Source organism: Colletotrichum aenigma (genome assembly GCF_013390185.1).
Source record: "Colletotrichum aenigma strain Cg56 chromosome Unknown KSG_Cg56_contig05, whole genome shotgun sequence".
NCBI classification, from domain to species: domain Eukaryota; kingdom Fungi; phylum Ascomycota; class Sordariomycetes; order Glomerellales; family Glomerellaceae; genus Colletotrichum; species Colletotrichum aenigma.
This window is the reverse complement of record NW_023500911.1, coordinates 2370466-2389100: the sequence shown is the minus strand read 5'-3', so window position 1 is coordinate 2389100 and position 18635 is coordinate 2370466. Positions and strand designations below refer to the sequence as shown.

Genomic DNA, 18635 nt, shown 5'->3' with positions numbered 1-18635 from the left:
GGCGGGCATTAAGGTCCCCAGCGATAAGGGCTCTCTCTGGCGGTTGATAATCTAAAAGGAGGCTGGTTGCTTGGTTTATAGGCTCATCTGGCGGCCTATATATATTCATAATAGTGAGGTCGCCAGCTTTCACCCATAAGATATCTCTTGATTGGGTAGGTCTTTGTTGCTGTATCTGCAGCCTTAGACCTTTACGTGTGTAGGTCATAACCCTAGGCCTTGTGTCTCTGCTGTTCCAGAAGTCAACTGGTACATAGGAGTTAAAGCCTGGGTGTGTGTTAATCTGCATCTTATCTCTATAGCCTACCCAGGGTTCCTGTATCAGGACTATGTCGATCTGATCTGCCCAGCAGAGCTCCAAGAGAGCTGTATGGGCTGGGCTCCTCTTCCCCACATTACACTGGGCAACTCGTAGTACCTGTGGGGTAGCTGGCCTGAGCCTATAGCTCTGAGTCGAGGTCGAGGTGGGTGTAGGCATTAACAACATTATAGTCAGGCTTCTGGGCTACCCTCTGGCTCCTGCTGCTGCTTGGGAGTGGATGGATAGGGCGGTTAGTTAGGGGGGGGAGGGCTTCAGAGTCTTCAGCCTCATCCTCATCCATATTGTTGCTCCCAGCTACACTAGCAGTATCTGCAACAACAATTGAGTCTTGTGTGGGTGTGAGGGGTCGAGGGCGCTTGGATGCCAGTTGTTGCTCTTGTGTAGCGCTTGGCTTAGCCCTGGCTTGCTGTGTGCTGCCTGGGGCGCAGGCCCGGCTAGCTAGGAGATCATCAGACGCCTTCTCTCCAGCTATCCGGATACCTCGCAGTTCCTTCCGGGTTGGGATAATTAGGTTTCCATTAACCAGCAGAGGCCTAGCTGGGCAGTCTGCATGGCTTGCTCTTCTATTTCCTACAGTCCGCAATCCCTAACCTTTTCCCCAAAACAGGGAGAGAGAGTCTACTGGAGCCCTCTCAGTACCTAGGGGTCCTAATAGTCAAAGGGGTAGCCAGCCCCTTTAGCGGGCGTCCAGACCACCGGCTCGCCACCGCCCAGTCCTTAGCCACCCAAATAGAAGTTTGCACCTTAAGCAGGCCGCAAGGGCATATCCCTCTCTAAGCCTACCGACATGCGCGTCCGTCCTCTCGAGCCAAACACACCCCTTCTCAGGTCCTCCCCTACGTCCAGTCCACAATAGCGACACCCTACCAGCTTCCAAAGCGCGCGGCGCCATCCCGGCGCGAGCGGTGACCCAAGCGTTCCTCCCGTTATGCCGTGATACCCCGGGTACGATCCGAGTGAGGGCTGGGCCCGGAGGCCGGGCCCTAAGGCGATACCATATCCGACCGGTCCCCCTAGGGGCAATTCTTCAACACCCTCCTTCCTCCAGCAGCCCGAGTGCGAGTCGGGGTTGTTTCCTTTCTGTAGCCTGCTGCTCGAATGTGTTTGCTACGGCCCACTGGTTGTCCGAGGGCACAACCCCCCGGGCCAGCTTCCCGTTACCCGCCGCCGTCTCCGACCGTGCTTCCAGCCTCACAGCTGGTTTTCGGCAGGCCGACCATGTCTTGCCCTAGGCTGTCCTGAGGGCTACCCAGCCGGCGTAGCCTCCATCTATCCCATGACTAACCCGCCTCAGTGTCTGTCTGTCTGGAGGTATTTCCCAGATCTGGGAGGCGTGAGGGTGCCCTGTCTCTGCCCCGAGAAGCAGTGTCGGGTGGTTTTTACCTAGTTCCCTCGAAATTGGGCAGCTTCGCGTTCGCATTTCGGTTTTCGGTCTCTCGATATCTGTCGATTTTGCTGGTGTTTTGGTGGTTGGTGGCGCGTGTGAAAATTTTTGTGCGACGCCAAAATCCCTCACTTCTGGTCCGATCCCGCCCTTCCGCCGCACCAGAAAAACTTCGTGCGCAGCGCCCGCCACCACTTGCACTTGCGCGCCGTAACGTCTCTGCACTGGCTCTACCTTTAGAAAAGATAGGTTCCCAGGCGGCACCACGAGGAGGTTGCAGAGTCCGAATTTCGCCGCCCATAATCTCCTGGTAGATAATAAGCTATTCAGTAAGACGAGTCCTCTTGATCGTTCTGCGATGGATGTTGTATCTGTGAAGGACTTGCTGTTGTCTTGCGTAACTATCAGGGCTCAGTTAGCCTTTCAGGGCAACTACCATGCCTCTGACAGTCTCTTGGCTTGCGACTTAGTTGAGATAGACTTAGTCGACTGTAGAAGTGATCTATTTGACTACTTTAATGATCCTTTTCTTTCTGTTGCCATGAATCCTGGTTGCGTCTTGGTGGCGAAATACAGCAACCTTCAGTAACCTGTCATAATTCTCTGCATCGTCTGGTGGAAGGTTGATTTGTGGTTCAGTGAGAACCTGCTCTCCATCTGGATCAACATATGGCCAGACCTCATGAAATGAGGCTGTCATCTTCAGAAGGTTGAACCATTTAACCCAATCTGCGTCGCTCCGTAAGCGCTGAGCTGTCTTTGAGGTGTCCATGGCGATAGCTTTGCTTAAGCTTGTTTAGGATAATCTCATAGGACTTAATAGATCCTCTGATAGTGATTCTTAACAAGCAGTTGCTTGTAGTTGTTCTGCAGGGTCGGCCGGTCTTATTCGGCGTCGCTTAGATTGGTCTTTTCCGCCTGATATTGCGGATTTCGTCTGTGAAATATGCCTCATAGATGGAGGACTTTTGTGTTCTACGCCCAGTTGACTCTGGACAATAGGGACAGTCTTTGCCGTCGCTTTTGCTGGCTGTACTTTGCTGCCATTTAGGATATAGGGCTGTAACGATCCTGATCGCTATGCCTATCTTTTGGCGTACTTCTTGAATTGATCTTAATGAATCTCGCGATCAAGAGCCAGTTACCAGAAATCAACTGGGCTCATAACTGTCAGGGCGACAGCGTGGCTACCAGCGAGTAACGGCATAACTGTCTTCATTGAATTGACTATGTTGCTGTAGAGGATAAGTGGCCAGTTGGCCAGATCCATCGAGATGTGCTACACTACATGAAACAGATGCAAATAAGCCATATTTGGGTTAGGAAACAATAGCCGATGCATAGTCGAGATGCTTGACTCGGTTATGCAATGTGGGCCTGACACCTGGGACGGGACAGGGGTTGGCGCGCTTGGTGGCCTTGCCGCCTGGGTTAAAGCGGCGAGGGTTTTGTGGCAGATGGCCTGCTGAACTTGGCGGCAGAACCTGCCTGAAACGGCGCCAAATATGCCGTCTCTTTCTTTAAGTTAGTAAAGTAATAAAAAGAGAACAATAAATAAAACTTACTAAGTTATAAATAGATAAAATAAAATTAGATATTTATTATTAATATAAATAGATATCTATAATATATATTAAGCAGGTAAAATAAATATAACTTACTTATTTAATAATTTTTTTTTGCTAAATTAATAACCTAAATTAGTAGTTAATAATTATTAAATAATTATTTAACTCTTGTAATAATAATTGTTATATAACTATTAATTATTTATTCTAAAGTTATTTATAATTTTAATAATAGAGATAAGTTTATTTCTCCTCTTTAGAAGCTTTTTAAAAGCTTTTTTGAAAAGCTATTATATAAAGCTTTCTATCACGCTTAACTTTTATTTATAGCGTTTATTTATAATACTTTTTTTTATTTATAATAATAATATTAGTATTATTATTATAACTATTATTTATTATGTAATTATTACTACCTAACTTGTTATTATTTATTTTTAATACTATAAATAATATATTATAAAGTAATATCAATAACCACTTCCTCTTTTATAATAGAGATTATTAGGATTATTTAGCGAATTTATAAAAAGTGTTAAAAATTTAACTAATTTTTAAAGAGATCTTTTGTATCATTTTTATATTTAAGCTTTAGTAGTTAAGCTATATATAACTCCCTCGCTCTACTCATATAACTTCGCTTCGCTCTTTTAGCTCCGCTCTACTACGCCTCAGAAGCTACGCTTCGCTTTTAGAGCTACGCTCTAGATCACATCTGAGACTGCCATCCTCTTCTTCCATCAACTTAAGCGATTGTTGCGTTTCTCGATATCGTCGTCGTTATGATTTGGTCTCCAATCAACTTCGTCGCCCTCTTCGGCTTGGTTGGCCTCGCGAAGGCAGATACTACCTTCTTCAACGAGTCGACTGCCATTCCCAAGTTCCACCTCACACTGACGCCGAGTCTGGTTCAGGATGACTATCGCCTTCGTGGGAAAATCGTTTTAAGCAGGGCATGCGGTAGCAATGAGACGCTGGTAGTGTTGCCTAAGACCATCGCGAGCGTAACATCTGCGCAATATGGTGCCAACGGCTTGACAGCATTCGATAAGGAAGGAGCCCTGCCTCTCGACTTTCAGGAGGTAGCGCAAGGTCCCTTCGGATTACCAACTCAACAATGGACACCTAAAAGAGCCACAGAAGGCCCAGTATCAATCGAATTCACGGCAAAGCCTGCTTCTGTCAACGTCAGTGCTCTTCCGGGGCCTCATTTCGATATTAGGAACGCCACCTGTGGTCTCACTGGCTCGATGTGGGCTTTGGTACCAGTTCCAAATCCTCTGTCGGGTGATAATTACAATATCACCGTTTCTTGGAACATCTCAGCCGAGCAGGGCGCTGCATACACCTGGGCTGATGGTGTAGGACCCCACAGTCACAACTTCGTCGGGCCTTTAACACGACTGACCCAGACTTATTTTATCGTCGGCGACGTCAAGGGCTATCCGAGCATGCCAACCGGCCCTGGCGGCAAATTTGGGATCTACTGGCTTGAGAAGACGCCTTTCGATATCGAAAAGGTTGGTCAGTACCTGAAAAACTTGTTGTCTTACTCGACCAAATTCTGGCAAGACAACTCCACGGACCCATACCGCGTTTTCATTCGCATCAACGAAGAACAGCGTGCTGGGTCCGTCGGGGCTGGCGCTGGCGGTACTGCCTTGCTGAGGTCCTTCTTATTTGGATACAACCGGGATGCAGGGCTGGCGCAGAACAGAGTCATCACGCTGTTAGCGCATGAGATGACACACAACTGGACCCCATGGTCCAGCGGAACCAATGCCGAACAGTCTCGGTATAACGAAGGAGGGGCCGAGTTCTGGTCTTTGAGGCTTCTTTGGCGCGCCGGCATGCTCACCACGGACCAATATCTCAATGAGATGAATACCAGAGCGATCGAGTATTACACCAACCCGACGGTGAATTTCACCGACGAGAAAGCCCAGGAGGTCGCTTGGGAGATTCGCGACGCCCAACGAATTCCATATGGCCGAGGCATGCTTCACTTCGCCAACATGGATGCTCAGATGAGGGCCAAATACAACGGAACTCAGAAGCTCGACAATCTTGCGATTCCCTTCTTGCATACTTGCCAGCAAAACGGCAACTGTGGCGCAGAGGAATGGTTCCCCTTACTTAAATCATCTTTGGGACAGGAGGCCGTCGATGATTGGAACAAAGTGTCTTCAGGCCAACCTCTAATAAAGCTTGCCGAGGGTAGCTTAGGCCCTTGTTTCGAGGTCGCGCAGAATGGAACCAGCCCTGTGGTCTATGTCTGGAAAGTCAAAGAGGGGCTGAACACTTCTAGTCCGGACTGCTTGATATAGTGAACAGTTGGTTGCAAGGGCTGGGAAGCTTAGTTTAGTCGGGAAAGTACTGTAATTTCACCTTGCCCAGCTTCTTTATCTTATCTTGTGTGTTCGCGCTTCTTCTGTCCCAGGTGAATTTGGACAGAGGTCCGCAGCCTCAGGTCGTTCAATTTCAGGTTGAAAGCTGTCCCATTCACCTAACCTCCTCTTTTCAGACGAGGAAGGGGCGCGTTCATACAGCCTTATAAATTCTACGTGAGAACATCCCTCGAGGTGCTTTTTCAATCCTCTACAAGCGCGAAATTCCCCCACAAAGATTCAGAATCTTGCACGCCGTTCCTCATCCTTGCTATCCCTGCCTTGGATCGTCTCTTTCAGCTGTCCTTGTCTCTCGTCTTCTCTATCCTCATCTCGCCTGAGACGCATCACCGCTTTCTTTGTCTGCTTCTGCCTCTGGTTGCACTTGCCTTTGGTGTCACACATCCTTACTATCCCTCCTTATCGATATCGCCATTGTCATCGCTGTCGTCGTCTAGATTCACAGGTTTGTTCAATGAGAATACCTCTCCAGAAACAGAGACCAAAGCTCAAAGCTAACATTCAAACAACAGACCCTGCAATCATGGCTGTATTCTCGCGCCCTACTGAGCTATCCGCTGCGCAGAAGAAGTCATGTGATGACCTTCTCGCTGCTCTCATCCAGAAGAGCTATCCCGTCGATGCCCCCACTATCGACAACATTCGTCAGGTCCTCTGGCAGAAAGTCTTCGCCGACGGCTGGACGACGGAGGCACCCAATCCGGGCCCAGGTCTCCTCCGCAAGAGAACAAGCGAGGAGACCGCCCTTTACATCGGTACCCTCAATGAGGATGTGCCCATTAAGTCCAAGGGCAGGGCCCTCCCCGACTACCGCCGCGCCCGCCACCCGGTGATGTTCAAGGCGTCCTTCCAGTTTGGCGACAAGCTGGCATTCTTCTGGGTGGATGCCCAATTCCAAAAGATTCCCACCGAGTCCGTTGACGTGGACGGAGACCTGTCCCACGAGGACATCAAGAGTATGGTCGCATCTCACTACGACACGAACGAGATGGATCGCGTTGGTGGCTGGAATTGGGCCAAGGTGGTGCACTGGGCTCGTCATCGCACCACCGTCCTCGCTCGCCGCACCAATGCCGGCGTGGGAGTGATTGGTGTCCGGCCCGCGCCCCTCCCTGACGTGGAGGAAGATCTGGAGGAGATTCAGAAAGTGCGCCTCGTGGAGCAGTACCTCCGCGAGCAGGAGGACGATGATGATGACGCCTAGACGGAACGGACTGGTTTCTTCTTGTTTTTCTGTTTGGCTCTGGCTTGGCTTCGGTTTGGCGGCGGCGTTTGGCAGATGTACCCTAATCGACTCGCGAATACCACTTCTTGCGAACAGCTATGATGACTAGTGAGATATCCGGATACTAACTACTTCTACTAAGGTACTCTAAAACTTTGAATGGTCAATAAAGCATTGTTACCATCCAAATATCGCACCATGCATGGACATTTCCCGCTCTCGCAAGCACAGGACGCTTCTCAGAACCCAACTACTTGTCCTTCCCGAAGGAGGTCAAAGTCTCACCTCTCCGGTGCCCAGATGAGAACAGCAGTGCTAAGAAGGCCATACCTGTAGATGACCGTGGCAATAGGGCGTACTTAGTCGGTGACACTGGACCAGACACGGCCCTCCCGTAAATTACATCCAAGTATATTTACTCGATTGTGTTGATGAAACTACTATTCACTGCTTCAAAACACCTTTCAGGCTCGAAACCACCATAAGTCGGGATGAAAACCAGTTACCCGGCGGCATTCACTGGCGCATGCTACAAGCTAATTCAATTGTCGGGACTATATAAGCCTTCCTACTTCCTGCTTGAAAATTTTCTGCGTCACTCTTCTCATATCACCAAAGATAGCGACAGGATATCTACAACAACAGCGACCGCTCACCACACGTAATTTGTCGCAAACGAAAAGCGCATAAGCCAAAGCCAAAGCCTGCTCCTTACACCTGCGAAATGCCTTTGGGACGCTGGCTTTCCTGGAGCGGAGAATTCCCCGAGGAATTCCGTTTTCTGCGCATCGGTAGAAGAAGTTCGACAGCGAATCCTCGCGACGACCATGGATGCCAGAGAGTAACCATGTACAAGTCGTTTGATGACGTTCCTACCAGAGAGATTACGGCCTGCCGCGATGTATGGGAGAAACTGGGAGAGACCCTCGGACCCCAATTCAAGTTTGAGCCTGTCGACATCAACGGTCTCTGGGACCTGGTTTTCGAAAATGGCTGGACGACTGCCGACTCCGCCGGCATGCGTCCCGAGCCTGCTCCTCGTGACGATTCAAAGTTGATCGTCCATGTTGGAAAGTGGATGGAAGACCTTCCTAAGGCTTCGGTACGTTCTCTTGTTCTCTCGCGATATCGATCTAACTTCCGGAATAGGACGACATGCCCGACATTGAGGCACGTCGCAAGTGGCGTGCCGCCTACGTCAAATACATGTGCACCTCTGATGATCACATATTTGGCTCGACTTTCACATTCTGCGACAGGCACGGTCAGGAGGGCCCTCAATCCGCCATTCACTTCCTTGGTGAAAACTCCAACTACTTTGGCAGGGCTGTCGCGAGATTTGAGCAACACGAGATGGACCGCCTCAAGACCTTCAATGAGGATCTTGCCGTGTACATCGTGAGACGCCGGTTGCAGCTATGGAGCCAAGATGGATTCAAGCACCCTTACGCAGATCCCCACGGTCGCGACGATGAGGAGCTCCAATTCTATATCTCCGATCCGCAGGACATGCAAGCCTTCCGGGAGATGGCTCGTCCTATGGCAATTCTCCATATGATGGCCGAGGCGTTGACGGAGTACAACGAGCAGAAAATGGAAGATCGTCGGGAAAGAAGAAGATATTGGGGGGAGTGATGATGATGATTTCGGGGGATTTTGTACTACTATTCGAGATTGCAGGCGACGGCTGTATTTCCACACCTCACAGAGTGGTTTCGGGTGTTAATCACCTGGAAGGTCTAGTTAATATACATCCATCAAATAAATTGCAAGAATTACCGTAGAAATATTTGAGGCAACCATTTCTGTTTAAATACGGAAATTGAATTCGCCGAGAGTTTGCGGTCTAAGAAAGCTGCGCAGTGAACATGTTCGTGTGAAGGTGAACCAAACCGTCCCATCTCCACAACCTCCACTCCAAACAAGTTTCCGCTACTCCAACTCTGACGCTAACCCGATATGGGCATTGTTTTGAGAAAACTGAAGCAACAGGGTTTGGTGTAGTTGACCTCTTCCGTGGTCCATCTTATCTTTCCAACATGGAAACACATATCAGTTATCTTTGGTTGGGCGGTCCCATGTGAAGCAGCTGGCTGCTGGACAACCCTTCACATAGCTAAGCTCGAAAAAGGCAATATTATGAGATTTTAGGGTTCGCGTATGTCATGGATGGCCGAGGTCGTCTTCAGATGTATTCAGATGGTCGATATAAAGACTCTTCGTGAGACGCCCGGTCCTTTGACGTAGGCCAGACTTCAACCTTTCTTGTCTCCATAATGCCTTCAGCCGATACACCCAATATACAACCCTTGGCGCGCTACGATGCCACCGACCCCTCAACCACACCCGAGAAGTTGGTCGAGATCATCAACCGTGATGGTGGTGTTATCGTCGAGAAGCTTATCACTCGCGAACTCGCGGATTCCATCAAGAAGGATCTGAAGCCTTACTTCGATGAAGATATCCCTGATAAATATGGCTTCTTTCCACCTACAACCCAGAGAGCCTCCGGACTGCTAGCAATCTCGGATAATTGCATCGAACTCGCCTGCAACAAACTTTACACTGATGTTGCAAATCTCATGGTTTCTTCGTCTTACACTTTCTGGAGGGGTGACCACCAGAAGACCGTGAGCGGGAAGCCTATCATCTCCTCGACCGTCGGCTTCCGAGTCAACCCGGGTGGCAAGCGTCAGGTTTTGCACCGCGACGATAAGTAAGTCTGATGAGGGGGATCGTTAGGTTGAGATGATCAGCTCACAAGTGTCCAGCGACTATCATCCTCACGATAAGAAGTTGCCCGTGATGATTGGTTGCGTGACTGCGTTGACCAAGACGACGGCCGCGAATGGTGCTACTGTGATCATTCCGGGGTCTCATCTTTGGGGACCTGAGCGGCGGCCGTTTGACGATGAAACTGTTCCCGCGGAGCTTGAGCCCGGTGATGCGTGCATCTTTCTAGGGAACACTTATCATGCGGGCGGTGGCAATATTACCAAGTGCGTTCTCTTGTCGGCCATTTCCTTGAAGAAAGCCATCCGGATTCGAATCGCTGACATTCGCAGGGATGAGTACCGAGAAACGGTGGGAATATTTCTATGTCAGCCAACGTTGCGTCCGGCCGAGAACCAATTCCTTATGGTACCGTTGGAGAAAGTGGGGAAGATGAAGCCCCAGGCCCAGAGACTTCTTGGATATGGGTTGTGTGAACCAGGTGTGGGCTTCATGAAGTACCAGGATCCGATGAGAGTGTTGTTTGGGGTTGAGGATCAAGAGACCGTCGACTTTTGAACTTCTTATTGCATGTAGTGGCCTCTGATTCATATCTATGATAGGAGGAGAATAGGAGTAACGAATACAACTAGTGATGCTCAAACGACAAGGATCCTTTTTCCGGACGCTTCTGTTGCCCGGGCAAGCGGTCGCCAATCGGCATCTGAACCAGCCCAGAATTCTTCTAGGAAGTTGACCGCGTCTCTGTAATGATTGAATCGAGTAGCCTGATGAATCGCGGTGAACAAAGAAAGTATAGTTTTCTGTCGTTCTTTGTTTCCATGACATGCTGTACCAGCAATGAAAGTTGGCCAAGCAAGATTCTGTACGAATGCCGTTTGATCCTCAAATCCTGTGAGCTGATCGAAGAGATTGTTGCATGCTGTTATTCGCTCGGAGCCATCTTCATGTACACATTCCAGACATTGAAACGAGTACACGAGTCCTGCGTTGTGGTAAGCTTCTACCAGACGAACGAAGTCGCGGGTCATCCTTGACCCATTGAGGCCGAGCCGGCTGGCTGCCATCAAGGTGGACCCTCGAGCTTGCTCGAACTCCGATCGGATCATATTGGTGGTCCGTGAGTGCGGCGGGAATTCATTGGAGGAACCGGTCTCGACAACCTCAACCGAAGCGAGTGTAACTCGGTGCAAGAACGTGAGATACCTCGAGAAGAGCAAAGAGTCCGATCCCGGTACGGGCTTGATTGCGTTGTTAATCAAAGATCGATCAAACGAAGTGCTTGCCGTCGTCACATCGTCGATGGCGAGCTGATTACGAAGAAAGGAGAAGAGTTGTCGTTCTTCAATAGCGCTTGAGCTGTTGAATAGATTGACGATGGTGCGGGCAGCTCTTCTGTGCTCGTCAGCTACCTCGGGACAACATCGGTCGTAATTGGTCATGATAAGGATGGCCGCAAGCATCCACTCAGCATCAACAGCATCGGAATGATCGTCTAGCTCCAGCCCTTTCATGAGCTTATCCGTCATTTGCTGGGCCCGAAGTTTGATCAGTTGCAGGCACTTGTCTCGGGCATCCTCCGCCATCGCTGCGATGGCTTTGTTGGAGCAGCTCATAGAACCGTGCTGAGCCACGAATGCCAGGATAGCAAAGCCGATGGCAGGCTGGTGTTCGGCGAGAGGGATGACTTGTTTCCGGTAGTCGTTCTCTTCAGAGTCCAACCAAACCATGAAGCCGGCTAGGTTTCGACGGTAATACTCCATGAACCTCGCGCCCGTAGCGAAAGACTCCGTGCTCGGCGAGGCGGCCAATTCGAATATTGTCAACCCCGATGTAGGTACTAACGCTTGAATACTCGGGATATCAGTTACCAGTTCAGCATCCTGTGGAGGATTCTCTGAGGCTGTCGGCATTTGTGGAGACCCCGGAGGGAAAGCCCGGGTTGGAACCGGTCGGCCGCGAAGATGGCCTCTCGCTGCAACGCCGTTGATCCATCGAAGCGGACGGGCGTAGCCTGGGCATTCTAAGCCTTTCTTGTAGCATTTATGGCAAGTTGGCTTCTGAAGATCGCAACGAATCCGACGTCGCTCACATGTCGCACAGCCTGAAGGGCAATCAGTCTCTGATGCTTGATGGTCGTTAGGAAGTGACGATGGCGCGCACACCTTTGTCAAATTTCAGCTGTGCGCCTGGGTCCTTCCGGACGTCTTGCCTTCCTCGTCCTGACATCCCGATACATGCATGCTGGCCGTGCTGGGTGATGATATGGTAAGTAGCCCGCTCTCCGGGATCTGTGATGTGTGAGAAACTTTCTTGATGCGGGGCCGTGGCCCAGTGTCCCTATCAAGCTTTCCGCACAATCGTCCGGTCTCCACTCGGCTTCCGGCCCGGCTGACTCGTGATGGCGTTGGTTGGAGATTCTCTAAGCATGACTTATCACTATCTAGACTAGTTTTGACTCTTCTGGCTACGTGAAGGTTCGAAAATAAGCCCGTCTTATTCTTTGCTATCATAACTTCGATCCTTCGGACTTATCGTCTACCTCTTCCATTGGCGCACTTAGCCTGCGCTTCCGCGGGGTCAGTATCACTAGCCTGGGCGGCTTGGGTCGGTTCTGCAACTGCGCGAATCATTTTAGCTCCATTTCATTGTTGCCTAATCTTGCCTGCCTCACGTTTCTCATCAACTCCAGAAGTTCATCTTTTCGCCCGGCTTCACACGCGGGGTTTTGCGGCACAAGCACTCCACCAAGCAAAGGCACGCCTTGACGCATCATCCTCACCTTGAGGTGATATCTCTGCACGATGGAGCAAGAATGCATCATGAAAGCCACTATCTCGCCGCATTGGCTTTCTAATGAGAGCTCCTTTTGGTATCGCCGGTATCTGTCTTCGGGGAAATTCGAGTTCGTCCTCGTGGATTGCATTAACAAAACACGCCGACCAGCTTTTAACCATGAGAAACTCGCAGCTATTTTGAAGCAGAAAGTATCTCCCCGAGATCGAGATATCGAACATAGCTCATTACCATTCACTTGGATTGATGTCACACCTGACGGATCATCGATCCATTTCTTCTTTGAGGGGAAGAGATGGGCCTTTGGCAGCGATGGCAAACTTGAAGGACTGGAGGGCACCTTCGATCAACCCCGGACCCAATTCCTTGCCAAGGAGCGTCCTTCCAAGTCTACGAAGCAGATCGTGACCGTCAATTTTGTCAACCATACCGAGGGGCCTTTGTCATCGTACTGGATTGACTTCAACGGCAAGCCCAAATTATATCACAAAATTGGACAAGGGCAGACCCATGAGCAGCAGACATTCTCGGGCCATGTTTGGAAATTGGTTAATTATGAGACGAAAAATTTGAAAGCGATCTACGTTGCTCCTGAGGAATCTGAAGATGTTGTCGTCATCGAAGAGAGCACTATGGAAGAGATCAAGTTCAAGAACGATGGAACAAAAGAAGACACGAATGACGACGATGAAACGGACACAAATGGATCGGCAACTCTAGATGAGAAAGAAGAACCTCAAAGCAAAAGTCAAGTCTTTGTTCGAGACCACAATGTGTGGTTTCGCGATGCTTCCGGGAAGGAGTCGCAGATGTCCTCCAATGGCACCGAAGAAAGCCCGTTCGACAAGGCAAGAATCATTCAATCGCCCGGTGGGGACTTTGCTGTCGTCTGGCAGTATACCCCAGAAGAAGAACATGTGCTCCATCTTCGGGAGTCAACTCCATCAGATCAACTTGAGCCAAAGGTGCGGCCTGTCCAGTACTTGAAGCCGGGCGATCGCGTCAGAGTCGACCGGCCTCGATTGTTCAGTTTAAAGTCCAAGGAAGAGATCAAAACCAGCGATGATCTATTCCAAAATCCATATGGCGTCGAGAATATTGGCTGGAACGATGAAGGCACAGAGTACCGCTTCATTTTCAACGAACGCGGCCACCAGCATCTTCGCCTGTTAGGCATACGCACTACGGGAGAGGCCAGACGCTTGATTGAGGAGGAGAGTGATACCTTCATCGACTACTCGAGCAAGTCCTACCATCGATTAATTGCGGGGATGGATGAGATGCTCTGGATGAGTGAGCGCGACGGCTACAATCATTTGTACCTGTTCGACTTGAAAGATGGAAAGCAGAAGAACCAAGTTACGAAGGGGAACTGGAATGTTCGCTCTGTCGTTAAAATTGATGAAACGAACCGTCAAGTGTGGTTAAAAGGATATGGGATGATTGCGAATCAAGATCCATATCACGCTCACTTAGCTTGCATTCGTCTTGACGGAACTGGCTTTCAGGTGCTTACTGAAGGTGACGGCACTCATGATTGGACTTTCTCGCCGAACAACAGGTTCTTCGTCGATACCTGGTCGCGTGTGGACTGCACCCCGCAATCTGTCCTCAGAAGTCTGCAAACTGGAGAAGCCCTCCTTTCCCTTGAGGGACAAGTCGAAGACACTCAAAAGCTATTTGCGGATGGTTGGGCAGCCCCAGAAAGATTCACAGCTCCAGGACGGGATGGCGAGACCGCGATCTATGGAATCATCATCCGTCCTTCTAGTTTCGACGCTTCAAAGAAATATCCAATCCTTGAAGATATCTACGCCGGACCGCATGACTTTCATACGCCCAAGGCGTTCTCGGTTTTAGCCAAGCAACGGCAATGGGCAGACCAGGGGTATGTGGTGGTTCTCCTAGATGGTATGGGAACAAATTGGCGATCGAAGAAGTTCCATGACGTTTGCTACAAAAATCTCAAAGATGCCGGATTCGCTGATCGTATCGCATGGATCAAGGCTGCAGTGGAGACGCGCCCGTGGATGGACACCTCAAAGGTTGCTGTCATAGGAGGTTCAGCGGGAGGGCAAAGCGCCGTCGCCGCGCTCATTCATCACAACGATTTCTACAAAGCTGCAATCGCTGATTCTGGATGTCACGATAACCGTATGGACAAGATATGGTGGAACGAGCAGTGGATGGGTTTTCCTATTGATAAGTCTTACGAAGACTCGTCCAATGTGGCTCATGCGGAGAAGTTGCAGGGTGCTTTGATGCTGATCGTGGGCGAGCTCGATGATAATGTTGATCCCGCTTCGACCTTCCAGCTAATCAAAGCTCTGAATGATGCGGACAAAGACTACGAGTTCGTGTTCATCCCTGGCGGTGAACATTGTGGTGGGCGAGCGAAATTTGCCCTGAGGCGACAGGAACGCTTCCTCCGGCAACATCTTCTTGGGTAAACTCAATCAGAAATACCTGCATCTCAAGTGTTAATGAGAAACTATTTTGTCTACGTGGCTATAGTCAATCTGTGTTCTTTCAACTTCCTCAAGTCGTGTACTTAAAGCCCTGGTACTCTTTATCAGTCAAGTCTAGCCAATCCTGCGAGGCAGCGACTTGTTCATTTGCCTCCGCATCTCTGTGACGATTACTCATGGCACAAAGAGCACCATATGCAAGGACACAGATCATGGCCACCACGTAGCACACAATCATTGCAATAGTGCCACCTGTATAGGCTGGTGCTTGCTCTTGGCGAAAGGTCTGAGGTCCCACAATGTTGCCAGCTGCCCAAGCCACATAAAACCAAGCATACAGTGTGACTTTCTTTGTATGTCCGGCGATGTTTGCCTGGTACACAGAGACCAATGTGACATAAGGCGCCCAATATGTGTACAGGATGCTGAAGGAGATTAGCACCATGTACCAAGTATCATTGGGGGCACTGAACTTACTAAAGACCAATGAGCTGACCGGCGAGGTTGTCGCGAGGGAGGTTGTAGCATAACAGGGCTCCAAAGAGAGGAAGTAAGATTGAGCCTGCTACGATCGGAGTACGATATTTGCGGGTTGTTGACGCGATATAAGACAGGACTATACCGGAAATTGTACTCATCGCACCCGGAGGCATAGCTAGTAGGGAGGTCTGAAGAGGGTTGAAGCCCAGTCCAGAGATGATAAGAGTGTTGAACGTAGTTAACCCGCCGTTGGGAACTTGAAGCGCAATAATGGCGAACCAAATCAGCCAAGTTTTGACATCCGCAAAAGCCTCTTTAACCTGTGCAGGTTTGAAAACCTTGTTTTCGATGCCTGTGTTGTCAGACGCCTTTCGCTGGATGATGATGTATCTCTCTCGCGGGCTCAGTCTCTTCGCCTCAAGCGGGTTGCTGGGGAGGAAGAAGAAAATGACGGCAGACCAAGCAATAGTGACGCAGCCGACGAGAAGAAAGACAATTTTCCACTTCGCATAGGATCCGTTGTAGTAGCCAATCACCCATGCCACAAAGCCATTGATGATGGGAGCTACGACGTTGAGAATGATGCTATTGCGTCGGGGCTGCTCTTCTGGACGATACCACATGGATGTGATCAGCGTGACCGCAGGGATAAGCAAAGCCTCAAAACCGCCTAACAGAAAACGACACGCAAAAAGGGCACCGAAGCTGTGGCATGCGGCCATGGAGCAGGCAAGAACGCCCCAACATAGAACAGCGAATGAGAAGTAGACGACAGCAGATAGTCTAGCCAAGCACATCATGTCAGTACGTAAGCTCTTGGATCTGTGTATGAATCAATCGTACCTCTGAATAAAGTATGCAGACGGGCCCATGAAGAGAAGGCCCCCAAAGAATGGTGCCGAGCCGACCCATGAGTACTGCTCGCCTGTCAGGTTGAGATCTTGGCGGATGCCATAGATGGCGGCGGCTGAGATTGCGGTCTTGTCAAGGCCAGAGAGCGTTGCGCAGACAAAAAGCTTTCCTCGGTCAGTAGGGTGAAGGTACGTGATCACAGATATGGGCAACTTACGATCGGAACAATCATCCAGTCAACCTTCCGAATCAAGCGCTTCTCTTCTTCGGGGGTCCAGCTTCTGTCGAACTCTTCGCCATAGTCGGCAAGAATCTGGGCAGCAATATCGACATCTTTGCCCTGGCCATTCTCTAGAGCCTTTACCGCTGGCTTGGCTGCGGGAGTCTGGTCGTTCAGACTGGAAGGGACCTCATTTTCAGAGGTGCTTTCATCTTTGGGATTGCCCATAACCGGCTTGTTCGTTGAACGTCAGGTGGCAGAAATCCAGAACGTTTGGATAGGATATTCAAGGCGAAATCTGCAGAGCGGAACTGCTGCAAACTTTCCACCCCAACAGAGAGGTTGTGTTTGTGTTTTATGCGCTGTAGATCATTTACTGAATCTCAAAGGTTCAACAGTACACCGAGTGCGGTATCAGACCTTACTATCAAGCCACAAGTGGTCGAACCCAGCGCCGGACTGATAACATGAATGGCGAATGATAGTTATGATACTGCCTCGCCTTTGTGGAGTCTCACACGGGCGCATAAGCCAGAAAAGCACCAGAAATCGGCAAGTCAACCGAATTAATCGAGTCTTGGCTTCTGATCAGAGTCTCTGCTACTCTGGGGAATGAGGTTGGCCGCGATAAGCCAGAGCTGCCTATCTTATCGTTGGCCGCGGTGATCGCGCGGCCAACTCCATCTCGGCCAACACCCGCCGCACGCGATGTAAAGATCGCGCGCAAGGTTCTTGGTGGAACCGTGGAGAAATGATGAGGCAGTGTTCTCTAGAGCTGTTGAGCGTCAGACCATACGTAGTCAAATTCAGGCTAGAATAAAAGACGATAACAGCGTCCCGAAACCTGAGCTATGCATCTGAAAAATCAACTGTCATCGGAGTAATATCAACTATCTCTTACCTTCATCATGATTGCCAAAGAAGAGCCTACTGTGGAGGTGCAAGTCAACATGAAGGGTGGGCCGCTCTATCCTGACTATCTTCGTAAGATATTGGCATCTTGAAGGTTATCGACAGAATACACTAACATTCTCTGCCAGCGCACTATGACCCTCTCGAGCAGGTTGAGCCTGTCGGGGCTTTTGAGCATGATGACCCCGGTCATCGCGCCGACCCGAAGATGCCCAACCTAATTAGTGAAGGTGTCGAGTCCATCGAAATGTCTCCCCATTGCGGCACTGAGCTGCGAAACGTCCAAATTGTGCGTGTAAATGTTTCCAAACTTCTTACACGCTCACTTACCAAACTTTAGTCTGAGTTATCCAACGCCGGTTTAGACGAGCTCGCTCTCCTGTGCGCCCAAAGGGGATGCCTTGTCTTTCGAGACCAGAACTTCACCAACTTGGGCTTTGAGAGGCAGAAGGAGATCGCATCATACTTTGGTCCACTCCATAAACATGGGTGGATGCCGCACCCCAAGAACGGACCTGAGGAGTTCGTAATTGTCTACGACAGCAAGGAAGACCTGCGTATTCGCAAGTCGTGGTCTCGCAAGAGCCCCGTCCAGTTCCACGTCGACCAGTCTCCCGAAAGTCAGCCTCCAGGAGCCACCTTCTTCTGCATGCTTGAATCCCCTCCAGGGGCAGGTGGCGACACCATCATTTCCAGCGTAAGATCAAAAAACGAATGACTATTGAAAATAAGACACTAATATCTGGAGACAGACCGTCCAAGCTTTCAACCGACTCTCTCCATCCTTCCGCAAGCGTCTTGAAGGTCTCCAGGCTATCCATACGACTGCGAAGCCTATTGAGCGCGAGATTCGCGACAACGGTGATGCTGCTGTACTCCGTCGGCCTATCACCAAGTCGGTACACCCAGTTGTGACCGTTCACCCTGTTACCGGGCAGAAGAACCTGTTTGTCAACTCGTCCTACACCCAGCGCATTGTAGGCTGGGATGACGAGGAGTCAGACTACCTTCTGAAATTTCTGTTTGACCACATTAACCGTGGCCATGACTTCTGCTGTCGCGTCCGGTATGAACCAGGTACTGTTGTCATTTGGGACCAGCGTGTCACTCAGCACTCTCAGACACTTGATTACCAAGCCGGGTCCCGTAGACATGCTTTCCGACTCACACCTCTTGCCAATGTACCGATCCCCAGTAAAGTTGAGGAAGATGATGGGGAGTGTCAAAAGGACGAGGGAAGAATGCTGCTCAACCTGTGTTAAATATG

The 18635-nt window shown here is 50.0% G+C and overlaps 8 protein-coding genes across 8 annotated transcripts; 6 read left to right on the top strand and 2 right to left on the bottom strand.

Annotated features, from left to right (window-relative positions):
• Positions 1 to 4056: 4056 nt before the first annotated feature.
• Positions 4057 to 5601, top strand: CGCA056_v008315 (uncharacterized protein; the record flags this gene model as incomplete). The annotated part of the gene is made up of 1 exon (XM_037323562.1): positions 4057 to 5601. One exon carries the CDS (start codon positions 4057 to 4059, stop codon positions 5599 to 5601), a length of 1545 nt encoding a protein of 514 aa, XP_037178179.1.
• A 604-nt stretch (positions 5602 to 6205) lies between these two features.
• CGCA056_v008314 (uncharacterized protein) lies at positions 6206 to 6886 on the top strand (the record flags this gene model as incomplete). The annotated part of the gene is made up of 1 exon (XM_037323561.1): positions 6206 to 6886. One exon carries the CDS (start codon positions 6206 to 6208, stop codon positions 6884 to 6886), a length of 681 nt encoding a protein of 226 aa, XP_037177391.1.
• Positions 6887 to 7754: 868 nt separating this feature from the next.
• On the top strand, positions 7755 to 8542 carry CGCA056_v008313 (uncharacterized protein; the record flags this gene model as incomplete). The annotated part of the gene is made up of 2 exons (XM_037323560.1): positions 7755 to 8009; positions 8057 to 8542. 2 exons carry the CDS (start codon positions 7755 to 7757, stop codon positions 8540 to 8542), a joined length of 741 nt encoding a protein of 246 aa, XP_037177379.1.
• A 641-nt stretch (positions 8543 to 9183) lies between these two features.
• swnH1-2 (Dioxygenase swnH1) lies at positions 9184 to 10198 on the top strand (the record flags this gene model as incomplete). Its single annotated transcript, XM_037323559.1, has 3 exons — positions 9184 to 9623; positions 9679 to 9906; positions 9973 to 10198. 3 exons carry the CDS (start codon positions 9184 to 9186, stop codon positions 10196 to 10198), a joined length of 894 nt encoding a protein of 297 aa, XP_037177380.1.
• Positions 10199 to 10278: 80 nt separating this feature from the next.
• On the bottom strand, positions 10279 to 11370 carry CGCA056_v008311 (uncharacterized protein; the record flags this gene model as incomplete). The annotated part of the gene is made up of 1 exon (XM_037323558.1): positions 10279 to 11370. One exon carries the CDS (start codon positions 11368 to 11370, stop codon positions 10279 to 10281), a length of 1092 nt encoding a protein of 363 aa, XP_037178649.1.
• Positions 11371 to 12444: 1074 nt separating this feature from the next.
• dap4 (Dipeptidyl aminopeptidase 4) lies at positions 12445 to 14886 on the top strand (the record flags this gene model as incomplete). The annotated part of the gene is made up of 1 exon (XM_037323557.1): positions 12445 to 14886. The coding sequence occupies one exon, from the start codon at positions 12445 to 12447 to the stop codon at positions 14884 to 14886; it is 2442 nt and encodes an 813-aa protein (XP_037178169.1).
• Positions 14887 to 14974: 88 nt separating this feature from the next.
• CGCA056_v008309 (putative transporter) lies at positions 14975 to 16684 on the bottom strand (the record flags this gene model as incomplete). Its single annotated transcript, XM_037323556.1, has 4 exons — positions 14975 to 15329; positions 15382 to 16167; positions 16228 to 16400; positions 16454 to 16684. 4 exons carry the CDS (start codon positions 16682 to 16684, stop codon positions 14975 to 14977), a joined length of 1545 nt encoding a protein of 514 aa, XP_037177424.1.
• Positions 16685 to 17364: 680 nt separating this feature from the next.
• Positions 17365 to 18630, top strand: JLP1-5 (Alpha-ketoglutarate-dependent sulfonate dioxygenase; the record flags this gene model as incomplete). The annotated part of the gene is made up of 4 exons (XM_037323555.1): positions 17365 to 17440; positions 17497 to 17657; positions 17709 to 18065; positions 18121 to 18630. The coding sequence occupies 4 exons, from the start codon at positions 17365 to 17367 to the stop codon at positions 18628 to 18630; spliced, it is 1104 nt and encodes a 367-aa protein (XP_037177423.1).
• Between the last annotated feature and the right edge of the window lie 5 nt (positions 18631 to 18635).